The 22196-nt window shown below is 48.7% G+C and overlaps 1 protein-coding gene across 1 annotated transcript in view; it reads left to right on the forward strand.

The window, feature by feature from the left end:
• The first annotated feature begins 3660 nt into the window (after positions 1-3660).
• Positions 3661-22196, forward strand: part of ZC3H6 (zinc finger CCCH-type containing 6) — a 93343-nt gene continuing 74807 nt past the window's right edge. The window contains exons 1-3 of the mRNA XM_073567242.1: positions 3661-3961; positions 9175-9361; positions 18963-19073. Coding sequence (XP_073423343.1) covers positions 3876-3961; positions 9175-9361; positions 18963-19073 — 384 coding nt within the window. The 5' untranslated portion in view covers positions 3661-3875. The remainder of the gene's footprint in view (positions 3962-9174; positions 9362-18962; positions 19074-22196) is intronic.

The raw sequence follows: 22196 nt of genomic DNA on the forward strand, positions 1-22196 counted from the left end.
GCATTCAAATGGGCACTGTAGGTGTGTTTCCTGTCCTCCTCTCACTGCCGACTTTTATTCCCCATTGACTTACATTGGGTTTCGTGTTTCGGGACGACCCCGACTTTTCCCTATAATCGGACGATCTTGCTCGACCCGACTTTTGGAAAAGTCGGGTTTCACGAAACGAAACGCGACCCTAAAAAACCAAAAGTCGCTCAACTCTAGTCAGTAATACTGTTATTATTCCTCATGTACTCACAGTTAACTGATGCAAAGTTTGTTGAAAGGATAATACTTCTTACAGTCTTCCTCTTCTGAGTAGCAGGCAGCTGTGAGATGCTTGGAAGACGCACACCTAGTATGATCTAGTCTAGAGGAGGAGCTTTACTACTAAGAATTTGCAACATATTTTCACTTTCAGTTTCATAGATTGTAAGTAGGGGGGTTGGGGCAGCATGAGGTTAACCAAGTATAAGATTAGATAAGGGCAGTGGAGAACAGTGACACACAAGAAGTAAGAAATGTCTCTATCTCCAGCAGAACTGCTTATCACTGTTGTTCATAGTTTGATAGAACATATATATTTGAGTAACATTTATAAAATTCATATGAAAGTTCAATTATGAAATATTAATACATTTTTTTTAAAGCTGGAGTCGGAGTCGGTACATTTCTACCGACTCCGACTCCGACCAAAACTAACTCCGACTCCGACTCCACGACTCCGACTCCACAGCCCTGCTCCCAGTACTGAGTTACACTGGAGTTCTTCCTGTCCGATGTTCTTATGAACTCTACTTGCACGGCAGACAGCTGTAGCCTGCTTCGGGGACTCCTATCTAGTCCCGGCTCACTATCCAGTTGCTGTTGTGCCCCCAAGTCTTGTGTGGGAATGAAGTGGTCACTACTTCTATTCCTCCGGTGTCTGCTGGACCATTAGTATCTATAAAACCTCGGGGACCGGGCCCCGGTCTCGCGCTTAGAACTTCTAGGAAGGGTTCTCCTCTAACCCACGTTCTCTGTTCTCTTTTACTCCTCGCATTCCGTACTAATCTTTCTATGGAAAATCAGGCTTTCAGTCTATGTTGCGCTCTCTTCCTCTCTTTCCCGTGCCAGCAGACCCAGGTCACTAGGATCTGCTGCAGCATTTCCATCCATCTATCCCTCTCTCTGGGGATCTTCTGCTCTCTCTAACTGAACAACAACTCCTCACCTCCCAGCACGTTTCGTGTTCCAAGCAGGGAGCCACCAATGGGTGCTTTGCTATACTCCAAGCAGGGAGCCGCCGAAGGTGCTTTGCTACACTATTTTGTGGTGTGGGGTGCAGGTGTTGGAGTGTGGTCAGGAGCCTCCACCTTACCTGGATGGTGGGGCACCACACCTCAGGAGGAGGTGCAGTTCCTCCGTGGCGACTGAGCCCCAGGGGCGCCACACATACACGAATAGCTACAAAAATGATAGAACTGGCAAAAAAAATGGGCATCAAAGTGGGCACCGAAGGGTGTCACTGAAAGGGTTAAATGACTGTTGGCCACTGATCTCACAATGCAGACACACAGTGATGCCCACATCTAATTCAGGTCCCTCCAGCTGGCCCAAACGGGTCCTGGGCATCAGAGCAGACATCATAGCAGGCAGACAGGCCATTGTAACGAATGGTTTTAAGGGGTGAAATGAGTGATATGAATTTGATGTGGGGCATCACTGTGTAATGGTGGGGTGAGAACAGCGGCCCAAAGTAATTTAATTCTCTCAATACCGCCCTTCAGTTCCCGCCTTGATGCCCATTTTTGTGCTAGTTTTATCCCTTTTTAAGGTTTTCACATCAAGGGCCCTCACTGCTGTGTATTTTATTATTGTATGTTTTAATTTTTGTTGTTAAACTGTTAAAAAAGAAATTGCTGAATAAGGCTCTGTTCACACATTGCGTGATTTATGCTAGCTTTCAGCTGCGTTTTATAGTACCCGCAAAGTCTGTGAGATGTCAGGAACCATACACTGGTTTTTTATGTCCTGACGGTTCTGTCAGGAGAGCTTGTATGTGTAGTAGGGGCTCAGAATGGGGGGTGGTCCACTGCTTACCGCGCACAGCCAACACAGAGACGAGACGGAGGCAGATTTCAGTTGCAACAGGTCCGGGTTTTATTGGCCATCCTCCTGACGACCGTAGCCATACACCGCAGCAACTTCACAGCCCTCCGTACTCAGACCCAGGTGCCTTCACCTTCCTTCAGTCGTAGTGACGTTCCTCGCGGCTCTTTCGCTGGGGCTGCCCTAGGCCTATCTACCGCCAGCGCTTCACCAGTCTGATGTCGTCGTCCAATCGGTACCCCCGGGGCCTCGTCTGTCCTGCGGTTCTTCGTGTCAGGGCCACCCCCCTGACTGTCTCTTCCTGTCAGTCCCCTGGTCGAGCTCTCCACCGTTGTCAGTCTTCTGCTCCTGAGCTCCCCCGGGACTAGCCTGCCTGGAACCCTGTCCTGTCCTATTTATCCCCCTCCTCAGGAATTTCCCTCCTGGGTTCCTATCTCCCCGCCCCCCATGACTAAGTGGTTTCTAAAGCCCTAAGCTGCTGTCAAGTCCTGTACTCACGCTCCCCCCTGCCATCTTATGGTCAAACTTAGGTACTGCACTCTCTTTTCTATCTTCCCCAGTTGTTACCCTTCTGTCATTGCCAATCTCCGTCTACAGTGCACCCAGCATCCCTTCTTCCTCTAGTCAAGTCCGTCCGTCAAGTCACCTTCCCCGCATATGTAGCAGAAAAGTCTTTCTCTTACAGCGTGTTTCACCCATTGAAAGTAAAAAAAAAACCTGCAACAGCGCAGGGATCTGGTTCTCCTGCGTTTTTGGTGCCCAAAACCTGATGATGTGGAATCAGATGATTGTTTTATGCACAAAAGTTTATCAGCATTATGAGAGACACACAAAACCGCAGCAAAGCCTATTTGTAAGCAGCAGAAAAAAAGTGTCAAAAACGCAATGTATGAACACAGCCTAACCAACTGCTGGATAGGAGACCAACGTCAGCTTCGCATAATAATAATGCTAATAATAAATGGCTTCTAGAAACTACATCTCCCAGCATGCAGTGCCAACTTTTTTCGATTAGTAAGAAGGTTTTTCAAGTACAAAGTATTCTGGGATTTGTAGTTCCATAGAACCAGTAACTGCACTTCCACATCACACCGTCTTGACAATAATAATTACTCCTATCTCGTGGAATAAAAGACTTTTGCTCCTTCCTGCCCTGATGGAGAAGAAACCGGAATCCATTAATAACCCTGTATTATTGTCTATGGCGGAATTTATTTCCTCATATTAAATATGAACAGATAAATATTTACTTCATACCAAATCAATGTATATAACGTTTCTTTACTTTTTAAATAAACATTTGAGGCCTCTGTACACATAAACTACAACACCCACAATCCTCTTCTCTGACGCTCTACGAATCTTCTCAGCCAGGAATTCTGGAACTCGTAGTTTTAACCAGAAACAATAACGTTTAACTCCAGCCTTCCAGACCAGCCCCAATCATAGTTCATCTCTCCTCATGGATCGCCACGCCCCCTTCTCGCCTCACTAAAAGCCGCGTTCTTATTGGCTAAGCTACAAACTCGTCGGTGGGGTTAGGCGGGAAGGCGAGAAGGCGGGAAGTAAACCGGAAGTGGTCATTCTTTTATCTCTTCCTCCTCCTCGTAGCTTCCGGCGCACCGTATTCACCCCGTTACACGGCGGCACTGAACGGTGTAGTACCGGCTCCGCAGCTGGGATGTAGGCTGTTAACGCTCACGGTTTCAGTGTAAAAAAAAAAGAAAGATAAAGTAATCTGTATGTAATTAATAGGAAAGTGACAGAGTAGAGAGAGTAGAGCAGGCGGGTGCTCCGCAGACATGGCCTTTGAGAGCCTGTTCTCCAGACCCCCCAACCCAGCCCCAGACACCCACATGACAGAGTGTCAGCATGCAGGGGACGAAAGGTCGAGTAATGCCTTCTCTTATTATTTCTTCTCATCTCTCCTCCGCCATCACGTCTTGTCCCGTCTCTGGGCTCTTCTGTGGGGGGTGTCTCTGTCTCATGTACGTCCATCTCTACATTTCCATGGCTGACAGGATTCTTTTTCTTCCTTTTTTAGCCCTCACATCTTGGGCAACATGCTGTGTATGTGTGAAAAAAATACCTGAATGTGATGTGAAGCAAAGAAAAAAAGGGTGGAAATGGCAATTTATCGTGAATTTGTTTCTTCATGTGCACGTGACGGCTCCGCTGCTGGATGAAAGGGGTTAATGGTGTAAAATAACGAGATGTGACTATTAAAACTGTGTGATGGTGACAGCCGGGATCTTCAGGTGGTCGCCATGATGATTTTCTACTGATGTGTATATAGTATATATCTCAGTGGTTGCTCCTGCATCGGCACGTTATTCAGCCACCGATGTACAAGGTTTCATCCTCAGTGATGGATGCTGGAGCTTTCTCATCAGGGCTGAATAATAGAAGTCACCTATTTTTTTCTTTGAGCCTCAATGCCTCCATTTTTCCTGGTTTTGGTTTATCCAGAAGTGTCTTTGTTTCTAGTCTTGGAGGAATCGCACCCCTTTACTGAGTACTGGGCTGCTATTTGTGCCATGCATGTGTATATGTACACGTATCTGTGTATACATATTCATATATGTAAGCACAGCAGGTATATTGTATAGAAATGGCGATAGTGCATCATGCTATAGGCCTAGTGGTGTATATAATGTACGGGAAGGCCTGGTGATGTATAAAATGTACGGGAAGGCCTGGTGGTCTATATAATGTACAGGAAGGCTTGGTGGTCTATATAATGTACGGGAAGGCCTGGTGGTCTATATAATGTACGGGAAGGCCTGGTGATGTACAAAATGTGCGGGAAGGCCTGGTGATGTATATAATGTACGGGAAGGCCTGGTGGTCTATATAATGTACGGGAAGGCTTGGTGGTGTATATAATGCATGGAAAGACGTAGTGATGTATACAATGTACTGGAAGACGTGATGTTTACAATGTACGAGAAGGCCTAGTGATGTATATAATGTACAGGAAGGCCTGGTGATGTATATAATGTACAGGAAGGCCTGGTGATGTATATAATGTACAGGAAGGCCTGGTGATGTATATAATGTACGGAAAGACGTCGTGATGTATATAATGTACGGAAAGACGTCGTGATGTATATAATGTACGGAAAGACGTCGTGATGTATATAATGTACAGGAAGACGTAGTGATGTATATAATGTACGGGAAGACGTAGTGATGTTTACGATACGGGAAGACGTAGTGATGTGTATAATGTACGCGAAGACGTAGTGATGTATATAATGTACGGGAAGACGTAGTGATGTATATAATGTACGGGAAGGCCTAGTGATGTATATAATGTATGGGAAGGCTTGGTGATGTATATAATGTACGGAAAGACGTAGTGATGTATATAATGTACAGGAAGATGTAGTGATGTATATAATGTACAGGAAGACGTAGTGATGTATATAATGTATGGGAAGACTTAGTGATGTTTACGATACGGGAAGACATAGTGATGTGTATAATGTACGGGAAGACATAGTGATGTGTATAATGTACGGGAAGACGTAGTGATGTATATAATGTACAGGAAGACGTAGTGATGTATATAATGTACAGGAAGACGTAGTGATGTATATAATGTACGGGAAGACTTAGTGATGTTTACGATACGGGAAGACGTAGTGATGTGTATAATGTACGGGAAGACGTAGTGATGTATATAATGTACGGGAAGGCCTAGTGATGTATATAATGTACGGGAAGGCCTGGTGATGTATATAATGTACGGAAAGACGTAGTGATGTATATAATGTACAGGAAGATGTAGTGATGTATATAATGTACAGGAAGACGTAGTGATGTATATAATGTACGGGAAGACTTAGTGATGTTTACGATACGGGAAGACATAGTGATGTGTATAATGTACGGGAAGACGTAGTGATGTATATAATGTACAGGAAGGCCTAGTGATGTATATAATGTACGGGAAGGCCTAGTGATGTATATAATGTACGGGAAGGCCTAGTGATGTATATAATGTACGGGAAGGCCTAGTGATGTCTGTAATGTACGGGAAGGCCTGGTGATGTCTGTAATGTACGGGAAGGCCTGGTGATGTCTGTAATGTACGGGAAGGCCTAGTGATGTCTGTAATGTACGGGAAGGCCTGGTGATGTCTGTAATGTACGGAAAGGCCTGGTGATGTCTGTAATGTACGGGAAGGCCTGGTGATGTCTGTAATGTACGGAAAGGCCTGGTGATGTCTGTAATGTACGGGAAGGCCTGGTGATGTCTACAATGTACGGGAAGGCCTGGTGATGTCTACAATGTACGGGAAGGCCTGGTGATGTCTACAATGTACGGGAAGGCCTGGTGATGTCTACAATGTACGGGAAGGCCTGGTGATGTCTACAATGTACGGGAAGGCCTGGTGATGTATGTAATGTACGGGAAGGCCTGGTGATGTATGTAATGTACGGGAAGGCCTGCTGATGTCTACAATGTACGGGAAGGCCTGCTGATGCCTACAATGTACGGGAAGGCCTGGTGATGTCTACAATGTACGGGAAGGCCTGGTGATGTATATAATGTACGGGAAGGCCTGGTGATGTATATAATGTACGGAAAGACGTAGTGATGTATACAATGTACAGGAAGACGTGATGTTTACAATGTACGAGAAGGCCTAGTGATGTATATAATGTACAGGAAGGCCTGGTGGTGTATATAATGTACAGGAAGGCCTAGTGACGTATATAATGTGCGGAAAGACAGTGATGTATATAATGTACGGGAAGGCCTAGTGATGTATATAATGTGCGGGAATGCCTAGTGACGTATATAATGTGTGGGAAGACATAGTGATGTGTATAATGTACGGGAAGACGTAGTGATGTGTATAATGTACGGGAAGACGTAGTGATGTGTATAATGTACGGGAAGGCCTAGTGATGTATATAATGTACGGGAAGGCCTAGTGATGGAATCAGGGGGACTTGGCACGTATGCTGTGCAGATGTTCCTCTGTACCAGGGGTCCCCAACCTGTGGCTCACGGTCCCACAAATTGTGGCTAGCGGCTGTCTTCTAGCTTGGTGCATAAGCTCCAGGTCTAACAAACATGTATGAAGAGCAAACCTCAAAGTGGTAAATTTTGTGAGTAGCCCTGCACAGAAGATCAGATCTGGATGCACATATACTGATCTTAGGGGTTTAGAGATAATTTATGTAAGGTACGCTGGAGACAGGATGATACTATCTGTCAGAGGAGGTAACTGAAGCTGAATGAGACAGTGTATTGAGAGTGCTTGATGGGAGAATACTGAATGGGGGTATTATGGTGACCGCTGGATCTTGGTATACTGCTTCAGGGTGAATTCTGTGGAAAAGCCTAGGTTATCATTATACCCGTAATGGGAGCTCTGGTTGCCACTACTGTGAGGAGGGAGGGAGCTGGATGTGGCTCTCGACCCTCTCAGAGCTGAATGTGGTTCTCTAGGTCATAAAAGGTTGGGGAACACTGCTGTATGCAATTCCTGCTACTTGGTTGTGACATTCAGTATACACTGTTCCTGCTTGCATTTTGCATCCTGCCTCTATGTGTTGGACTATTTCTGAGATTTCTTTGCATATTCTGCACCTTGGGTCTTGTCTTGTGTGGTAGATTCCCCCTTCTATGGGTCTCCTCCTTAGTGCTTGCTCTTGTGCCGCAATAATTAGTGCCTATGTGCTGTCTCCAGCCATTAGTAGGATTTCTTCATATCAGCCACCTCCATTATCTGCCGGTGGTACATCCCATGCAGCGGCTTGTCTTGCCATATTGCTTCATGTTCCTGTTCTTCCTTCCAGATCTGTTGTTGTTGCTGCTGCCTTAAGCTTTCTCTCAGCATCTCATCTTTTGGTGCCATTTTTCTGATGTATTCCTGAATACTCTTTCATCCATGATGGTGGCTTGGATTCTTATCAAGCCTCGCCCACCCTCCTTTCTGTTGGTATACAATCTTTGGGTGCTAGACTTATGGTGGAGACCTCCATGCATTGTGAGGAGCTTTCATGTCTTCACATCTGCAGCTTCCATCTCTTCTTTTGGCCAGCACACTATGCCAGCAGGGTATCTGATAACTGGCAGGGCATATGTATTGATGGCACGGATTTTATTCTTCCCATTGAGCTGGCTCTTCAGAACCTCTCTTACGCTTTGATGGTATTTGGATGTTGACTTCCAGTATTGTTCTCCATAGCCCCATTGAGTTTCCGAAAGAAGGTTTTTAATTTCCTGTTGACACTGTAGAGAGCCAAGCACTCACAGAGCCATGTGTGTGGCATTGAGTCATAGGCTTTCATGTATTCAATCCAGGCTGCGCTGAGATTGGTCTGTCTGTATCTTGAGTCTTGAGCGACTGCTCTATCTACTAGGAGCTGGTGCTTAGAGCCTCTGGTGTCGGTTCCAATGCCTTTCTGATCTGGATTCATGTACTGGTTCATATGGTTCTGTAGCTTGGTGGCTATGATGCCTGGCTGGAGTTTCCATATTGTTGTAAGGCAGGTTATTGGGTGGTAGTTGGATGGAACTGTTCCTGTGGTTTTTTTTTTTAAACCTTTTTTCGTACTGGTTTTTAAGTTACCCTAGTAGGCTTTGAAGGCTTGTACGATTTAAAAAATCATAGTTTTGCAGTGTATACTGTTATAAATGTCACAGTCAAAATGTTAGAGGATGATATAGACACAATTATTTTTGGCATGGCACATCATGTAGGTGGGTCCTGCCTTTCCTTTCAATTGCTGGAACGTAATGCTAATTCTCTGCAGGAGAAATGTGCTGCCAGACGCAGGTTCATGCTTATTGATGGAACAGATTTTTTTCTTTTTTGTTAGACAACCTTTTTACATTTACATGGGGTTTTATACCTCCCCGTGACATTGGGTTACCTATAACGCTGGTTGTATTTTCGTATTAGGTCACTATATGATACAGCTGGGTTGAGGTTTTTGCGATTGTCATGGATGCCACGAGTATGTGACAAGCTAAAACCCTGGACCGAAGTTTGTTCTTACTGTAAAACCTATTTTGCAGTCACTGCGTGTATCTGTACCTCAAATATCTTTATATTGATCTTTCTGTCTTTCTTTACAGAAAGGAGGGCGAGTTGGAAGACGGTGAAATAGACGACGCTGGGTTTGAGGAGGAAAAGCCGGAAGAAATAAAGGAAGAGGCAAAAGATGAAGAGGAGGAGCCGCAAGAAAAGTCTCATAAAAAGTCAAAAAAGCAGAAAAAAAAAGTGAAAGCAAAGAAGAAACGGCGCCATAGAACCAAACACAAGGTATTTTTTATATTTTATTGTTTTTAGCTCTTTGCATTTTGTTTTTTCTCTGTTGGGTTGAAGGGTTGTTGTGTCTCTCTCGATATATGTGTGTGTATATGTATATATATATATATATCTCAAAAAAAATAAAGGGGACATTTAAACAACAGAACTGTCCACTTAGGGAGCAACACTGTTTGACAATCAATTTCACATGCTGTAGTGCAAATGGAATAGAAAACAAATGGAAATTATTGGCAGTTATCAAGACACCCTCAATAAAGGAGTGTCACTTTTGTTTTGGTCACTTTTGAATTTTGGTTGTGCTTTCACACTCGTGGCAGCATGAGGGACTCTACAATCCACACAAGTGGCTCAGGTAGTGCAGCTCATCCAGGATGGCACATCAATGTGAGCAGTGGCAAGAAGGTTTGCTGTGTCTGTCAGAGTAGTGCCCAGAGGCTGGAGGCGCTACCAGGAGATGTGGAGGGGGCCGTAGGAGGGCAACAACCCAGCAGCAGGACTGCTACCTCAGCCTTTGTGCAAGGAGGAACTGGAGGAGCACTGACAGAGCCCTGCGAAATGACCTCCAGCAGGCCACAAATGTGCATATGTCTGCACAATCGGTTAGAAACCGACTCCATGAGGATAGTCTGAGTGCCCAACGTCCACAGATGGAGGTTGTGATCAAAGCCCAACACCGTGCGGCCCTCTAAAGAAATGCCACTCCAGACCATTATTGACCTACTGCCAAACTGGTCATGCTGAAGGATGTTGCATGCAGTAGATCACTCTCCATGGCGTCTACAGACTCTGTCACGTCTGTCACATGTGCTCAGTGTGAACCTGCTTTCATCTATGAAGAGCACAGGGTGCCAGTGGCGAATTTGCCAATCCTGGTGTTCTGTGGCAAATGCCAAGCATCCTGCATGGTGTTGGGCTGTGAGCACAACTTCCCATCTGTGGACGTTGGGCCCTCAGACCATCCTCATGGAGTCGGTTTCTAACTGATTGTTCAGACATATGCACATTTGTGGCCTGCTGGAGGTCATTTTGCAGGGCTCTGGGAGTGCTCCTCCTGGCACAAAGGATGAGGTGACAGTACTGCTTGCTGGGTTGTTGCCCTCCTACGGGCCCCCTCCACGTCTCCTGGTGTACTGGCCTGTCTCCTGGTAGCGCCTCCAGCCTCTGGACACTACTCTGACAGACACAGCAAATCTTCTTGCCACAGCTCGCATTGATGTGCCACCCTGGATGAGCTGCACTACCTGAGCCACTTGTGTGAGTTGTAGAGTCCGTCTCATGCTACCATGAGTGAAAGCACAACCAACATTCAAAAGTGACCAAAACATCAGCCAGAAAGCATTGGTACTTGGATGTGGTCTGTGTTCCCCACCTGCAGAACCACTCCTTTATTGAGGGTGTCTTGATAATTGCCAATAATTTCCATCTGTTGTCTATTCCATTTGCACAACAGCATGTGAAATTGATTGTCAATCAGTGTTTATTCCTAAGTGGACAGTTTGATTTCACAGAAGTTGAATTTACTTGGAGTTATATTCTGTTGTTTAAGTGTTCCCTTTATTTTTTGAGCAGTGTGTGTGTGTGTATATATATATATATATATATATATATATATATATATATATATTTATTATAGGCCGCTTGATGTTATCCTGCGGTTGCTGAGTGACATTCGAATAAGATGACGGTCAGTGGAGAGTCGTTTTCTCCCCCTGCTGGTCTGTAGCTTTGTTATCCCCAATGTCTGCTGCTTGACCTTGTTGTAATGGTCTGCCGTTTTAGAAATTTCAAGGATGGCGGCAACATGACGCTCACTATATCCCTCGCCTAGTAAAGCCAGAATTGAGCTTTCTCTATCGCCTCATTGGGGGACACAGGAACCATGGGTGTATGCTGCTGCCACTAGGATGCTGACACTATGCACAGAAAAAGGTTAGCTCCTCCTCCGCAATATACACCCCACCGACCGGCACTAATCTCGTCAGTTTAGCTTAGTGTCAGTAGGAGGTGGACACAGGTCTTTCATTAGACCCATATCTACCTCAGTGTGTGTCGTTTCTTTTCAGGTTTCCGGAGGGATACAGAGTGAATGGTCACATCTGTAGTCCCACAAAGAGACTATGAGTACGGCGTGTACTGCCACCCCGTATCCTCATAGCACTCCACAGCAGGACCAAGAGCCCCCTAACACGGATGCGTGTCAGGCCATCTAGACTGGTCCTCGTCCCCCGTCTCCCACCCACTCGCCCACCAGAGTCTGTCGGTTTGGAAGAGGCGCGGACATCCTTCTACAAGATTCATGGACGCCACCTGGACGATGAAGGTACCTCTTCTTTCCCCAGGTTTTCCGCTCAGAAGGCGGAACAGAGAGAGGGTAAGTATGGGGCCCCTGAGTGGCATGGCTAGGAATCACGGCTCCTTTCAGCATGTAGCCCCGTGACAGCCTCTTTTCTCTCACTGCCTCCCCCCTCCCCCCCGGCTGCACTTATCTTGTTCCATCTCTGCAGCCGGGCTTCATGCAGGGATCCAGTCGAGAGCGGTTGCCGCAGCAGTGCAGTGATGTCTCCGCGCCGCCCCGCGTTTCCCGGCGGCCGCCGCATTTACTCTAGGTCCCGGCTTCAATTTGGGCCTTGTCCTTAGGCGGACTTCAATCCCGCCCGTTTTGGGCCCGCCCACCGCTCTCTCCCTCCATGTTATGCGCCCCTGAGGCGGCGCATGGCCCGCCCACTCCTAGCCTGCCTATTGTCTGCGAGCGGCGCCATCTTCGGCCTTGACAGTGCGGTTAGCTCCGCCCATCCCTCCTCGGCCTCATCAGGAAAGCGCGCGCATTTCTACCCTGTTCCTCTCAGGCTGCCTCCATTTTCTCAGCCTGTCAGCCGGAGTCCGTTTCCTCTGCCTGCTGCCCTACAGGCCCAGACGAGCTGTGCAGCATCTCTTGCTGGAAGTATCTACAGGACACCTGATCCGTGAGTAGCTCTGCACTGCAGACTGACACCCTCCTCTGCTTCCTGTCCCCCAACCTTCCGGCACCGCTTCAGTGACTTTCCTTCATCATGTCTAACTAAGCCTGATCGTGCTCGTCCTCCTGCTTCCTCCACTTGCACTTTAGTCAAGTACTTTGCATGTTGATCTTGCAAACGCAAACTTCCCTCAGGTCAGTCCACTCCCCTCTGCCTCGACTGCAGCAATCCCATTGAGCCCGCCGCCCATGAGCCCCCTATTGCTCCACGTGAGAGTGAATCCCCCATTCCTGGATCGGCTTCTTCTCTATCACAATCAGTGGCGGATCTCACCAGGGTGTCTCAGTCCCTAGTGGCTGTACTTGATATGTTGCCCCTGGATACTTCTGCAGGATCTAGCAGGTCACAAGAGGCTCCATCTGAGCCAGCCAGCATTAGCCGCAAAAGGCCCAGGCAGGATCTCCGGCCGGAATCCTCTCCTCGCCCCATCTCGCCACCTAGTCCTTCCCAGCAGTATCCTTCCCGTGCCTCCTCCCCCGAGTCAGGCGAAGCGTTCTCGGATGCGCCATCCGACGGGATTTTAGAGCTGGATTCTGACCATATCGCGGACATGAAGGTTACGGTACAGAACCTCATTGCAGCAATCAACCACACTTTCGAGATCACAGACTCCCCTGCGAAACCCTCAGATCAGGAGGTTTCGTTCAAACGGGCAGAAGAACCTTCCAAAGTCTTCGCTTCTCACTCTGAGTTTGAGAAGCTCCTTACCAGGGAAAGAGAAAATCCGACCAGGCGCTTTCAAAGAGGGAAGCGTCTCGGCGTGCTGTATCCATTTTCTCAAGAGCTCACGACAACTGGTCAGCTTCCCCCTCTGTGGACGCTCCTGTTTCCAGGCTATCTAACAACACGGTCCTTCTGATCTCAGGTGTGGCATCTCTGAAGGATTCTAACAACAGGATCATAGAATCTTTAGCAAAGTCAGCATTCGAAGCGGCTGCGACGGTGCTAAGTCCGGTTTTTGCTTCCACTTGGGTAGCAAAGGCCATAGCTACTTTGGGCGGAGGATCTCCGCCAAGGCATTCTGGATAGAGCCCAGCCAGAGCGGCTGGCCGAGCTAGCCAACTAGATCTCCCATGCAGGTGAATATTTGGTCTCTGCCTCCTTAGATGCCGCGTCTTGTGCAGCTCAAGAGTCAAGCAACGTAGTTGCAATCTGGCCTACAATTTGGCTTAAGGCTTGGCAGGCGGATTTCTCATCAAAAAAGTCCCTTACCAGTCTGCCTTTTCAGGGAGCGCGTCTCTTCGGATCCCAGCTGGACCAGATTATTAAAGACGCCACTGGGGTCACAAGCTCTCTTCTCCCTCAGTCCAAACCTCGCAGACCCCCTCCAAGGCGTCAGTTTCGGCCCTTTCGATCTTTCCGTCGCGTCGCAACGACAGAACCTTTTTCCAACCAACAAAGGCCGCAAGCCCGCCAGGATAGGAAGAAGGTCTCCTTTAGGCCCACTCCCTCCTGGCGATCTCACTCCTCCCAAGGCAGATCCTCCAGGTCCAGACCTGGACGGTCCACATCGGCATGACTATCAACAAGGTCCCAAGGCGCCTTCCCAACTGGGCGGCAGACTCCTTTTCTTCAGAGACGTCTGGCTTGCCTCGGTGGAAGACGCTTGGGTCAGGGAAGTTGTATCCTAAGGATACAAGATAGAGTTCACTTCTCGGCCGCGGGATCGCTTCTTCGAGTCCCGTCCTCCAAAAGACCCCACCTTAGTTCCGGCTTTCTTTGCATCCATCGCCTCTCTTCTCAGTTCCGGGGTGATTGTGCCCGTTCCCGTAACAGAACGATTCACAGGGTTTTACTAAAACCTGTTTGTAGTGCCGAAAAAAGGCGGCGCGGTTCGGCCCATTCTGGATCTCAAATTACAGAACAAAAGGGTCCGCCTGCGACATTTCAGGATGGAGTCCCTTTGTTCAGTAATCGCTTCCATGGAGCCGCAGGAATTCATGTGCTCAATAGACATTCAAGATGCCTATCTGCATGTCCCCATCTTTCCCGGGCATCAGAAGTTCCTGCATTTCGCAATTCATCAGGACCACTTCCAGTTTGTCGCCCTGCCGTTCGGTGTCGCTACCGCGCCCAGAGTATTTCCAAAGATCATGGTGGCGTTGATGGCCCTTTTGAGGATCAGAGGTCTCGTCCTCTTTCCGTACTTCAACGACATTCTAATCAAAGCTTCGTCTTTTCCCCAGGCTCTCGAAAGTCTGACTATCGTTCTCGACACCCTGTCCAGATTCGGGTGGCTCGTCAACAAATGGAAGTCCTGCCTTGTTCTGACACAACGTCTTGTGTTTCTAGGCTTATTGTTCGACACCCGTCGATCGAGGGTCTTTCTCCCCGAGGAGAAGATGACCTCTCTATGACGGGATGTACAATCGCTGCAGAGCCCCCAGCTTCCATCTTTCCGGTCAGCCATGAGAGTCTTAGGAAAGATGGTGGCGACGGCCGAAGCGATTCCCTTTGCTCAATTCCACTGGAGACCACTTCAACAGGCCATCCTGTCTCTGTGGAACAGGTCTGTCTTTTACCTGGATCGTCCAATTCGCCTCTCGTCCCGGGTCAAACAGTCCCTCAATTGGTGGCTGACGTCACCTCTCATTTCCCTAGGCCGGTCATTCCTTCCGAATCACTGGCAGATTGTGACAACGGAAAAAGAAGGTCCAGCTTTGCAAATTCAAGTCCAATTTATTGTTAAAAACAAGTCCAAAACAGAGCAAAAAATAGTGTGTTCACATGAGTAACAAGTAGTAGATTACGCGTTTCGAACAATAGCTTGTTCTTTCTCAAAGAAAAAAGCTGTTTTGAGAAAGAACAAGCTGTTCTACTACTTGTTACTCATGTGAACACACTATTTTTTGCTCTGTTTTGGACTTGTTTTTAACAATAAATTGGACTTGAATTTGCAAAGCTGGACCTTTTTTCTTTTTCCTTGGTTACTGCGTGAAGACTGTACGTGGTCCGGGCTATCCACTACACATGCCTTCAGGTGAGCTGGCTTCTTTTTCTCTTTTAGATTGTGACAACGGATGCCAGCCTTCTCGGCTGGGGTGCGGTGTTTCGCGATCGGACAGTTCAGGGTCGGTGGTCGACACGAGACATCTCTGCCGATCAACATCCTCGAGATACGGGCGATTTATCTGTCTCTTATTCACTGGGAAAGGCTTCTCAGGGGTCTGCCGATCCGGATTCAGACGGACAATGCCACAGCCGTGGCATACGTCAACCACCAAAGGGGGACACGGAGTCCCTCGGCACTAGCGGAAGTGTCCAGGATTCTCCACTGGGCAGAGGTATCAGTCCCAGCGATATCCGCGGTGCACTGCACATTCCCGGCGTGGACAACTGGGCCGCCGACTTCCTCAGCCGTGAGGGCCTTGCGGCGGGAGAGTGGTCCTTACATCCGGACGTCTTCCATCAGCTTTGCTGTCGTTGGGGGACTCCGGACGTAGATCTGCTGGCATCTCGCTTGAACAGGAAGGTCCCACAATTCGTCTCCAGGGCCCGAGATCCTCTTGCAGTGGGCGCCGATGCTCTGACCATTCCTTGGTCTCAGTTCAAGCTCCCCTGTTTCCTCCCCTTCCTCTTCTTCCCAAGCTGTTGAAGAAAATCAAGGCGGAAGGGGTACCAGTCATTGTCATCGCTCCGGATTGGCCCAGAAGGTCTTGGTTCGCGGACATCGTCAACCTTCTCGCGGACGCCCCCTGGAAGCTTCCAGACAGATCAGATCTGTCTCAGGGTCCAATCTGCCACCCCAGTTCTCGGCCGCTCAATTTAACGGCGTGGCTGTTGAAACCGCGGTTCTGAAACGGTCAGGTTTTTCGGATCTGGTTATTCACACCATGATCTGGGCTAGAAAGCCATCGTCTTCCAGAATTTTTTATCGTACGTGGAAGGCCTATTTCACTTGGTGCGAGTCCAATGACATTCCGCCCATGTCCTTTTCACTTCCTTCTATCCTGGCGTTCCTCCAGGCAGGCCTAGACGCGGGCCTTGCCCTCAGCTCTCTAAAGGGTCAAGTCTCGGCGCTTTCCATTCTTTTCCAGAAGACGTTATCCTCCCGACCACAGGTCAAGACTTTTCTTCAGGGGGTGGCTCATGCAGCACCTCCGTATCGCGCTCCCGTGGATCCATGGGATCTCAATCTGGTCCTGGAGGCTGTACAAGATTCGCCCTTTGAACCTCTCAGGGAAGTTTCCCTATCCCTTCTCTCTTGGAAAGTAGCCTTTCTGGTGGCCATCACCTCCATCCGGCGAATGTCTGAATTGGCGGTCCTTTCTTGTCGCCTTCCTTTCTTGGTGCTCCACCAGTATAAGGTGGTCCTGCGGCCCCGCCTTCCTTCCTTCCTAAGGTGGTGTCCACTTTCCACCTAAATGAAGACATTGTTCTTCTGTCCTTTTGTCCGGGTCCAATCCACCCTCTTGAGCGCTCCTTGAACAAGCTAGATCTGGTCAGGGCGATGAAGGTCTACCTGGCTAGGACGGCTCCCTTGCGGAAGACAGACTCACTTTTCGTCATTCCAGATGGTGCGCGGAAAGGTCAGCCAGCCTCCAAGGCTACTATTGCTCGGTGGATCAGATCGGCAATTTTGGAAGCCTACCTGGTCAAGCATCGAGTGCCCCCTCCTGGAATTAACAAAGATGGAAAGCGCACATAGGGTGTATCGTCTAGAAGAACCACAATAGCAAGCAAGCCCAATCAGTTACTCACCTGCTGAAGTTGTGTGAGTCACAACAAACTGGGAATCACTCATAAAGGTCCGGTCGTCGCTGGTATCCCGCTGGTAGTAAATGAAACAAATCCAAAGTGGAAAAAAGAGCCGGGCTGAATAAACCGCGCTGACCAGAAAAAAACACACCTTCGGCAGTCCATATAATAAAAAACTTCTAAAATAAGCCTGCGCGTTTTGTGGCAAAACCAGCCACTTCATCAGGGCATGTGGTGCCCTGATGAAGTGGCTGGTTTTGCCACGAAACGCGTAGGCTTATTTTAGAAGTTTTTTATTATATGGACTGCCGAAGGTGTGTTTTTTTCTGGTCAGCGTGGTTTATTCAGCCCGGCTCTTTTTTCCACTTTGGATTTGTTTCCCTCCTGGAATTAGAGATCACTACCCGGGCAGTGGGTGCCTCCTGGGCGGTGCGCCACAGAGCTTCCGCGCTGCATCTTTGCAAAGCTGCAACCTGGTCTTCGATCCACACGTTTGCCAAATTTTACAAGGTCCACACCTACGCTTCGGCGGACGCCAGCCTAGGCAGAAGGATCTTGCAGGCGGTGGTGGTGAGTTCTCAGACCTAATGGAAGTTTGCTTCTCCCTCCCCAGGGACTGCTTTGGGACGTCCCATGGTTCCTGTGTCCCCCAATGAGGCGATAGAGAAAACAGGATTTTTGGTTGCTTACCGTAAAATCTGTTTCTCGGAGCCTTCATTGGGGGTCACAGCACCCTCCCATGTTCTGCAACTCCTGTTCTTGTTTTGTGTGTTGGTTACAGTTGAGTTGTCTGTTCTGTTTCACTCTATTTTGTTACTTCTCCTACTGCTTTCTCACTAACTGACGAGATTAGTGTCGATCGGTGGGGTGTATACTGCGGAGGAGGAGCTAACCTTTTTCTGTGCATAGTGTCAGCCTCCTAGTGGCAGCAGCATACACCCATGGTTCCTGTGTCCCCAATGAAGGCTCCGAGAAACAGATTTTACGGTAAGCAACCAAAAATCCTGTTTTTCTTGTCCTCTCTCAAGACTTCTCTTTTCAACTCCTTTGGCATGGTTAAAAGTTATTTTTTCATTCCTATTACTTTTTGGATGTTACTAGCACTTGTTTTGCCATCCAGCTTGTCCTATTGCAAGAGGATTGTGAACACCACAGAAGGGTTTTTTTATATTTTCAATCATGAAATAAGATTTAGTTCAGGTGATCACCAAATCAGAAGCACATTAAAGGGAATCTGTCACCCCTTTTTTTTAGATATCATATAATGATATCATTCAATTGTGTGTCACATAAGGATTCTCTTAGTACTTTTGCTTCCACCTGACCCCGCACCTTTCATGCATAAATACCTTTTTTATATCGGTTCAGATGTATGTAAACCGCCACGGTCCGGTCCGATGGGCGGGGCTTATTCAACTGCTCCCCCCTCCCTCCCTGTCTTGCTCTACACAAGAAGAAATGCGTAGAGCAAGACAGGGAGGAGGGGAGCAGTTGAATGAGCCCCAGACAGCTGCAGTTTACATACATCTGAACCGATATAAAACAGGTATTTATGCATGACAGGTGCGGGGTCAGGGGGAAGCAAAAGTACTAAGAGAATCCTTATGTGACACACAGTTGAATGATATCATTATATGATATCTCAAAAAAGGGGTGACAGATTCCCTTTAAGTAGAATGAGGTGTCCTCTGGTTGGAATTCAACTGACACTGGAATGGAATGGCTGTCAGACCTGTAGAGAAGCAGATTTTTATAAAACTTTGCAGTGGTCTCTTAAGTTTTGCCAGAGCTGTATATTTAGATATTATAGATGTAAGTCTTCATCCTTCCCACCTTTTCTGGTTATGTGTAAATGCTTCTCTGTGTTTTGTCTCCAGCACAGTGCTCCATCCAGCGATGACAGCTCCGACTACAGTTCTGATGACGACCACACTGAGCGGCCACGCAAACCTCCCTCATACCGAGATTATGACTCCCACTATAAACATGTAAGCTTTCTATCACACTCATTATGCACTTATAAGACCTCCACAGTCTCAAGACATGGGGTGCCAGTCCTGCTCTTTTCTTTATCGCCTTATTGGGGGACACAGAATACCATGGTGTATGCTGCTGCTGCTAGGAGGCTGACACTATGCAAAAACAAGAAAATTAGCTCCTCCCCGGCAGTATACACCCACCGGCAGGCACCTAGCACCTCAGTTTGTGCTTAATGTCTGTAGGAGGCGGACCGGGATCTCCCCAGATCCGCAGTTATTAATCCAATTTTTCCTTTCAGGGTTTAGTTTGAACTTTTTAATCCTTTCTTCTTTTGTCTTTTAGGGTTTTTTCCGTTGGGAAACAGGGTATACTTATCACCCTGATTTCCTATATCATGCGGCTGAGCGAGCAGTGTGGTGTCACCCACATCGCAACTCTCAGTACCGCAGGCAGGACTTTTCCCTATCACCTTCCGGTGATAAGGGTTGTGGACAGGTGGCTGGTCCTTGCCGAATCCCCCTCCTCACCCCTCTCTCGGGACAGGGCTGAGAGGAAGACGGCGATCGCAGGTGGTTCAAGCCGTCTTCTGCAGGATGTGGGTACAGAGGACTCCCTTCCCCCCAGCGGCCTGCCGTTTCCCCGTGGGCCCCTGTGGTCATCCTCTTCAGGGACATCAGGTAAGTGCCTGTACGTTCCCTCCGGCCCCGCATAGTCTTCAGTGCATGGGAGAAGTTGGACCTTGGGATTACATGTCCACAGTTTTTGAATCTCCCGCCCTTTCTGCCTGCCGCGCGCTCTCACAGCTGTTTACGTCCCTTCCCTTCCCCTTTTCTAGTCAGGGAGACTCTGGGGATTCCTTCACTCACCGCAGCAGCGTCGCAAGCAGGGGACCGCTGTCATATTGCTTCCTGAGCGCGGTATGTCGGGGTAGGCATGGGGCTGCGGCGCCGTCACTTTTACTTTCACTTTCCCCTCAGCGAGGGGAATTTCTCTGCTCCCTCCTCCCTTCCTGAGCGCGCTCTTTTCAGCGCGCCTTTTCTAGCCCATCACAGGGCTTCTTTCTCTTTGACATGCCAGCCTCCCCTTTCTGCCATGCCCTCTCCGTCGCCGTTACCCAATCACGGCGCAGCCGCTAAGCTCCGCCCCCTTCTTCCAGCACAAGGATTTCCTGGGTTTTCACTACCTTCCTGCGCTGCTTGGGGGACACTTCGGCGTGTCTTCTGCTGCTCGCACAGAATCTCGGTAGGCTCGGCTCTGGGACAGGGATTAGCTCTCCTCGGCAGTTATTCCCTAATTTCTGCGGCCATTCAGTGCAGTTCACTTATGCCCAACCCTTCAGGGGATCTCTGCTTCAGGCCCACCGCTACCTATTACGCCTGTGCGCGCTGTAAAAAGAAGTGGGCATCGGGTCAGTCGTCCCCATTCTGCCCCCCCTGCAGTCCTTCCATTATGTCAGCATCTCAGGAACGCACATAGTCCCGGGCGGAGGGCGCTCTTCCCTCTTCTCTCCCCCCAGAGTGGGCCGTTACAATGTCACAGTCTGTTTCTGACTTGACAAAAGTATCACAGTCGCTGGTCCAGGTCTTAGAACGATTACCTCAGCTATCCTCAGCCACCTCTGCCCCGACCACCTCTCGGGGTGAGTCGTCCGCACCTGACCGCGACCTTCAGAGAGACAGACAGGAAAGGACTTCTAGGAAGCGGGCTCTGTCTACTTCGTCTTCGAGCTCGCAGGGCCCTTCCGCTCCCAGGCCTCCGTCTCCTTCCTCGGATGACAGCCTTCAGTCAGGCGATGATTCTCATTCGGAAGCTAGCTCAGAGGGGAACAGCGTTTCTAAAACGTGGGACATGGTCGATAGTCTTTTTGCAGCTATCTTCCAAACACTAAAACTTAAACAGGATGAGGCTCCAACTCAGGAAAGCTCGGTTCTCCTTAGACGAGACAGACCTCCGTCCCGAACCTTTCCCAATCACAACGATTTCGATACTACCTTATCCAAACACTGGGAGCGCCCTGAGCAACGTTTCTCAGGCCGCAAGTATTTGGACGTTCTGTACCCCTTTGACGCAGATCTGCTCTCAAAGTGGTCCAAGGCTCCAGAGGTAGATCCTCCAGTATCCCGGATAGCCTCTAAAACGGTGCTCTCTCTGCCAGACGGGGCATCGCTCAAAGATCCTACTGACAGGCAGATTGAATCTTTGGCTAGGTCTATCTTTGAGGCATCTGGCGCCTCTCTCTGCCCTATTTTCGCATCCGCCTGGGTGGCGAAGGTCATTTCCGTTTGGGCAAAAATTCTTCGCAGAGGCATCTTAGCTTCAGCTCCTCGAGACGAATTGGCAGATCTTGCAGATCAGATTAACCAGGCGGGAAAATACCTTTTGGCCGCCTCCTTGGACGCGGCCGGCTGCGTAGCAAGGGCTAACAGCAACATAGTAGCTGTACGCCGAGTCCTTTGGCTAAAGTCATGGAATGCAGACACTACTTCGAAAAAGTCGCTTACCAATCTGCCATTCCATGGCTCTAGGCTCTTTGGAGCAAAGCTGGATCAGATAATTTCCGATGCCACTGGAGGTAAAAGTACTTCGCTTCCCCAGTCTCGACCAAAACGTCCCTTCAACAAAAGGGGGTTTCGACCATTCAGGCCCTTTCGTCCCTTCTCTGCCACGGAGAGAGCCACTCAACAGGATCGGCCGCCTGCCACCAGGGAGCGGGATCAGAGGAAACCTTCCTACAAACCCGCTCCTCGCTGGAGATCTAGAGGACAATATTCCAGATCTGCAGGAGCCAATTCCGGCAGATTTTCGTCTAAGTGACGGGTCACCCCCACCTGGAATTTCTTCCAGGGTGGGCGGCAGACTTTCCTTTTTCGCGGATGCTTGGCTGTCCGTTGTAGACGACGCTTGGGTCAGAGAACTCGTCGCATCCGGTTACAAAATCGAATTTGCTTCACTCCCGGACAAACGGTTTTTCCGGTCTCAGCCTCCGCGTCAGCGGGCCCAGGTTCCGGGTTTTCTGCAGGCCATTTCCTCCCTTCTTTCCGCCGGAGTCATTGTTCCCGTTCCCTCAGACGAACGTTTTTCCGGGTTCTACTCCAATCTCTTTGTAGTCCCGAAGAAAGACGGCTCTCTTC

This window comes from Dendrobates tinctorius, unplaced genomic scaffold (genome assembly GCF_039654945.1).
Source record: "Dendrobates tinctorius isolate UK_male_01 unplaced genomic scaffold, ASM3965494v1 ptg000019l, whole genome shotgun sequence".
Lineage (NCBI taxonomy): Eukaryota > Metazoa > Chordata > Amphibia > Anura > Dendrobatidae > Dendrobates > Dendrobates tinctorius.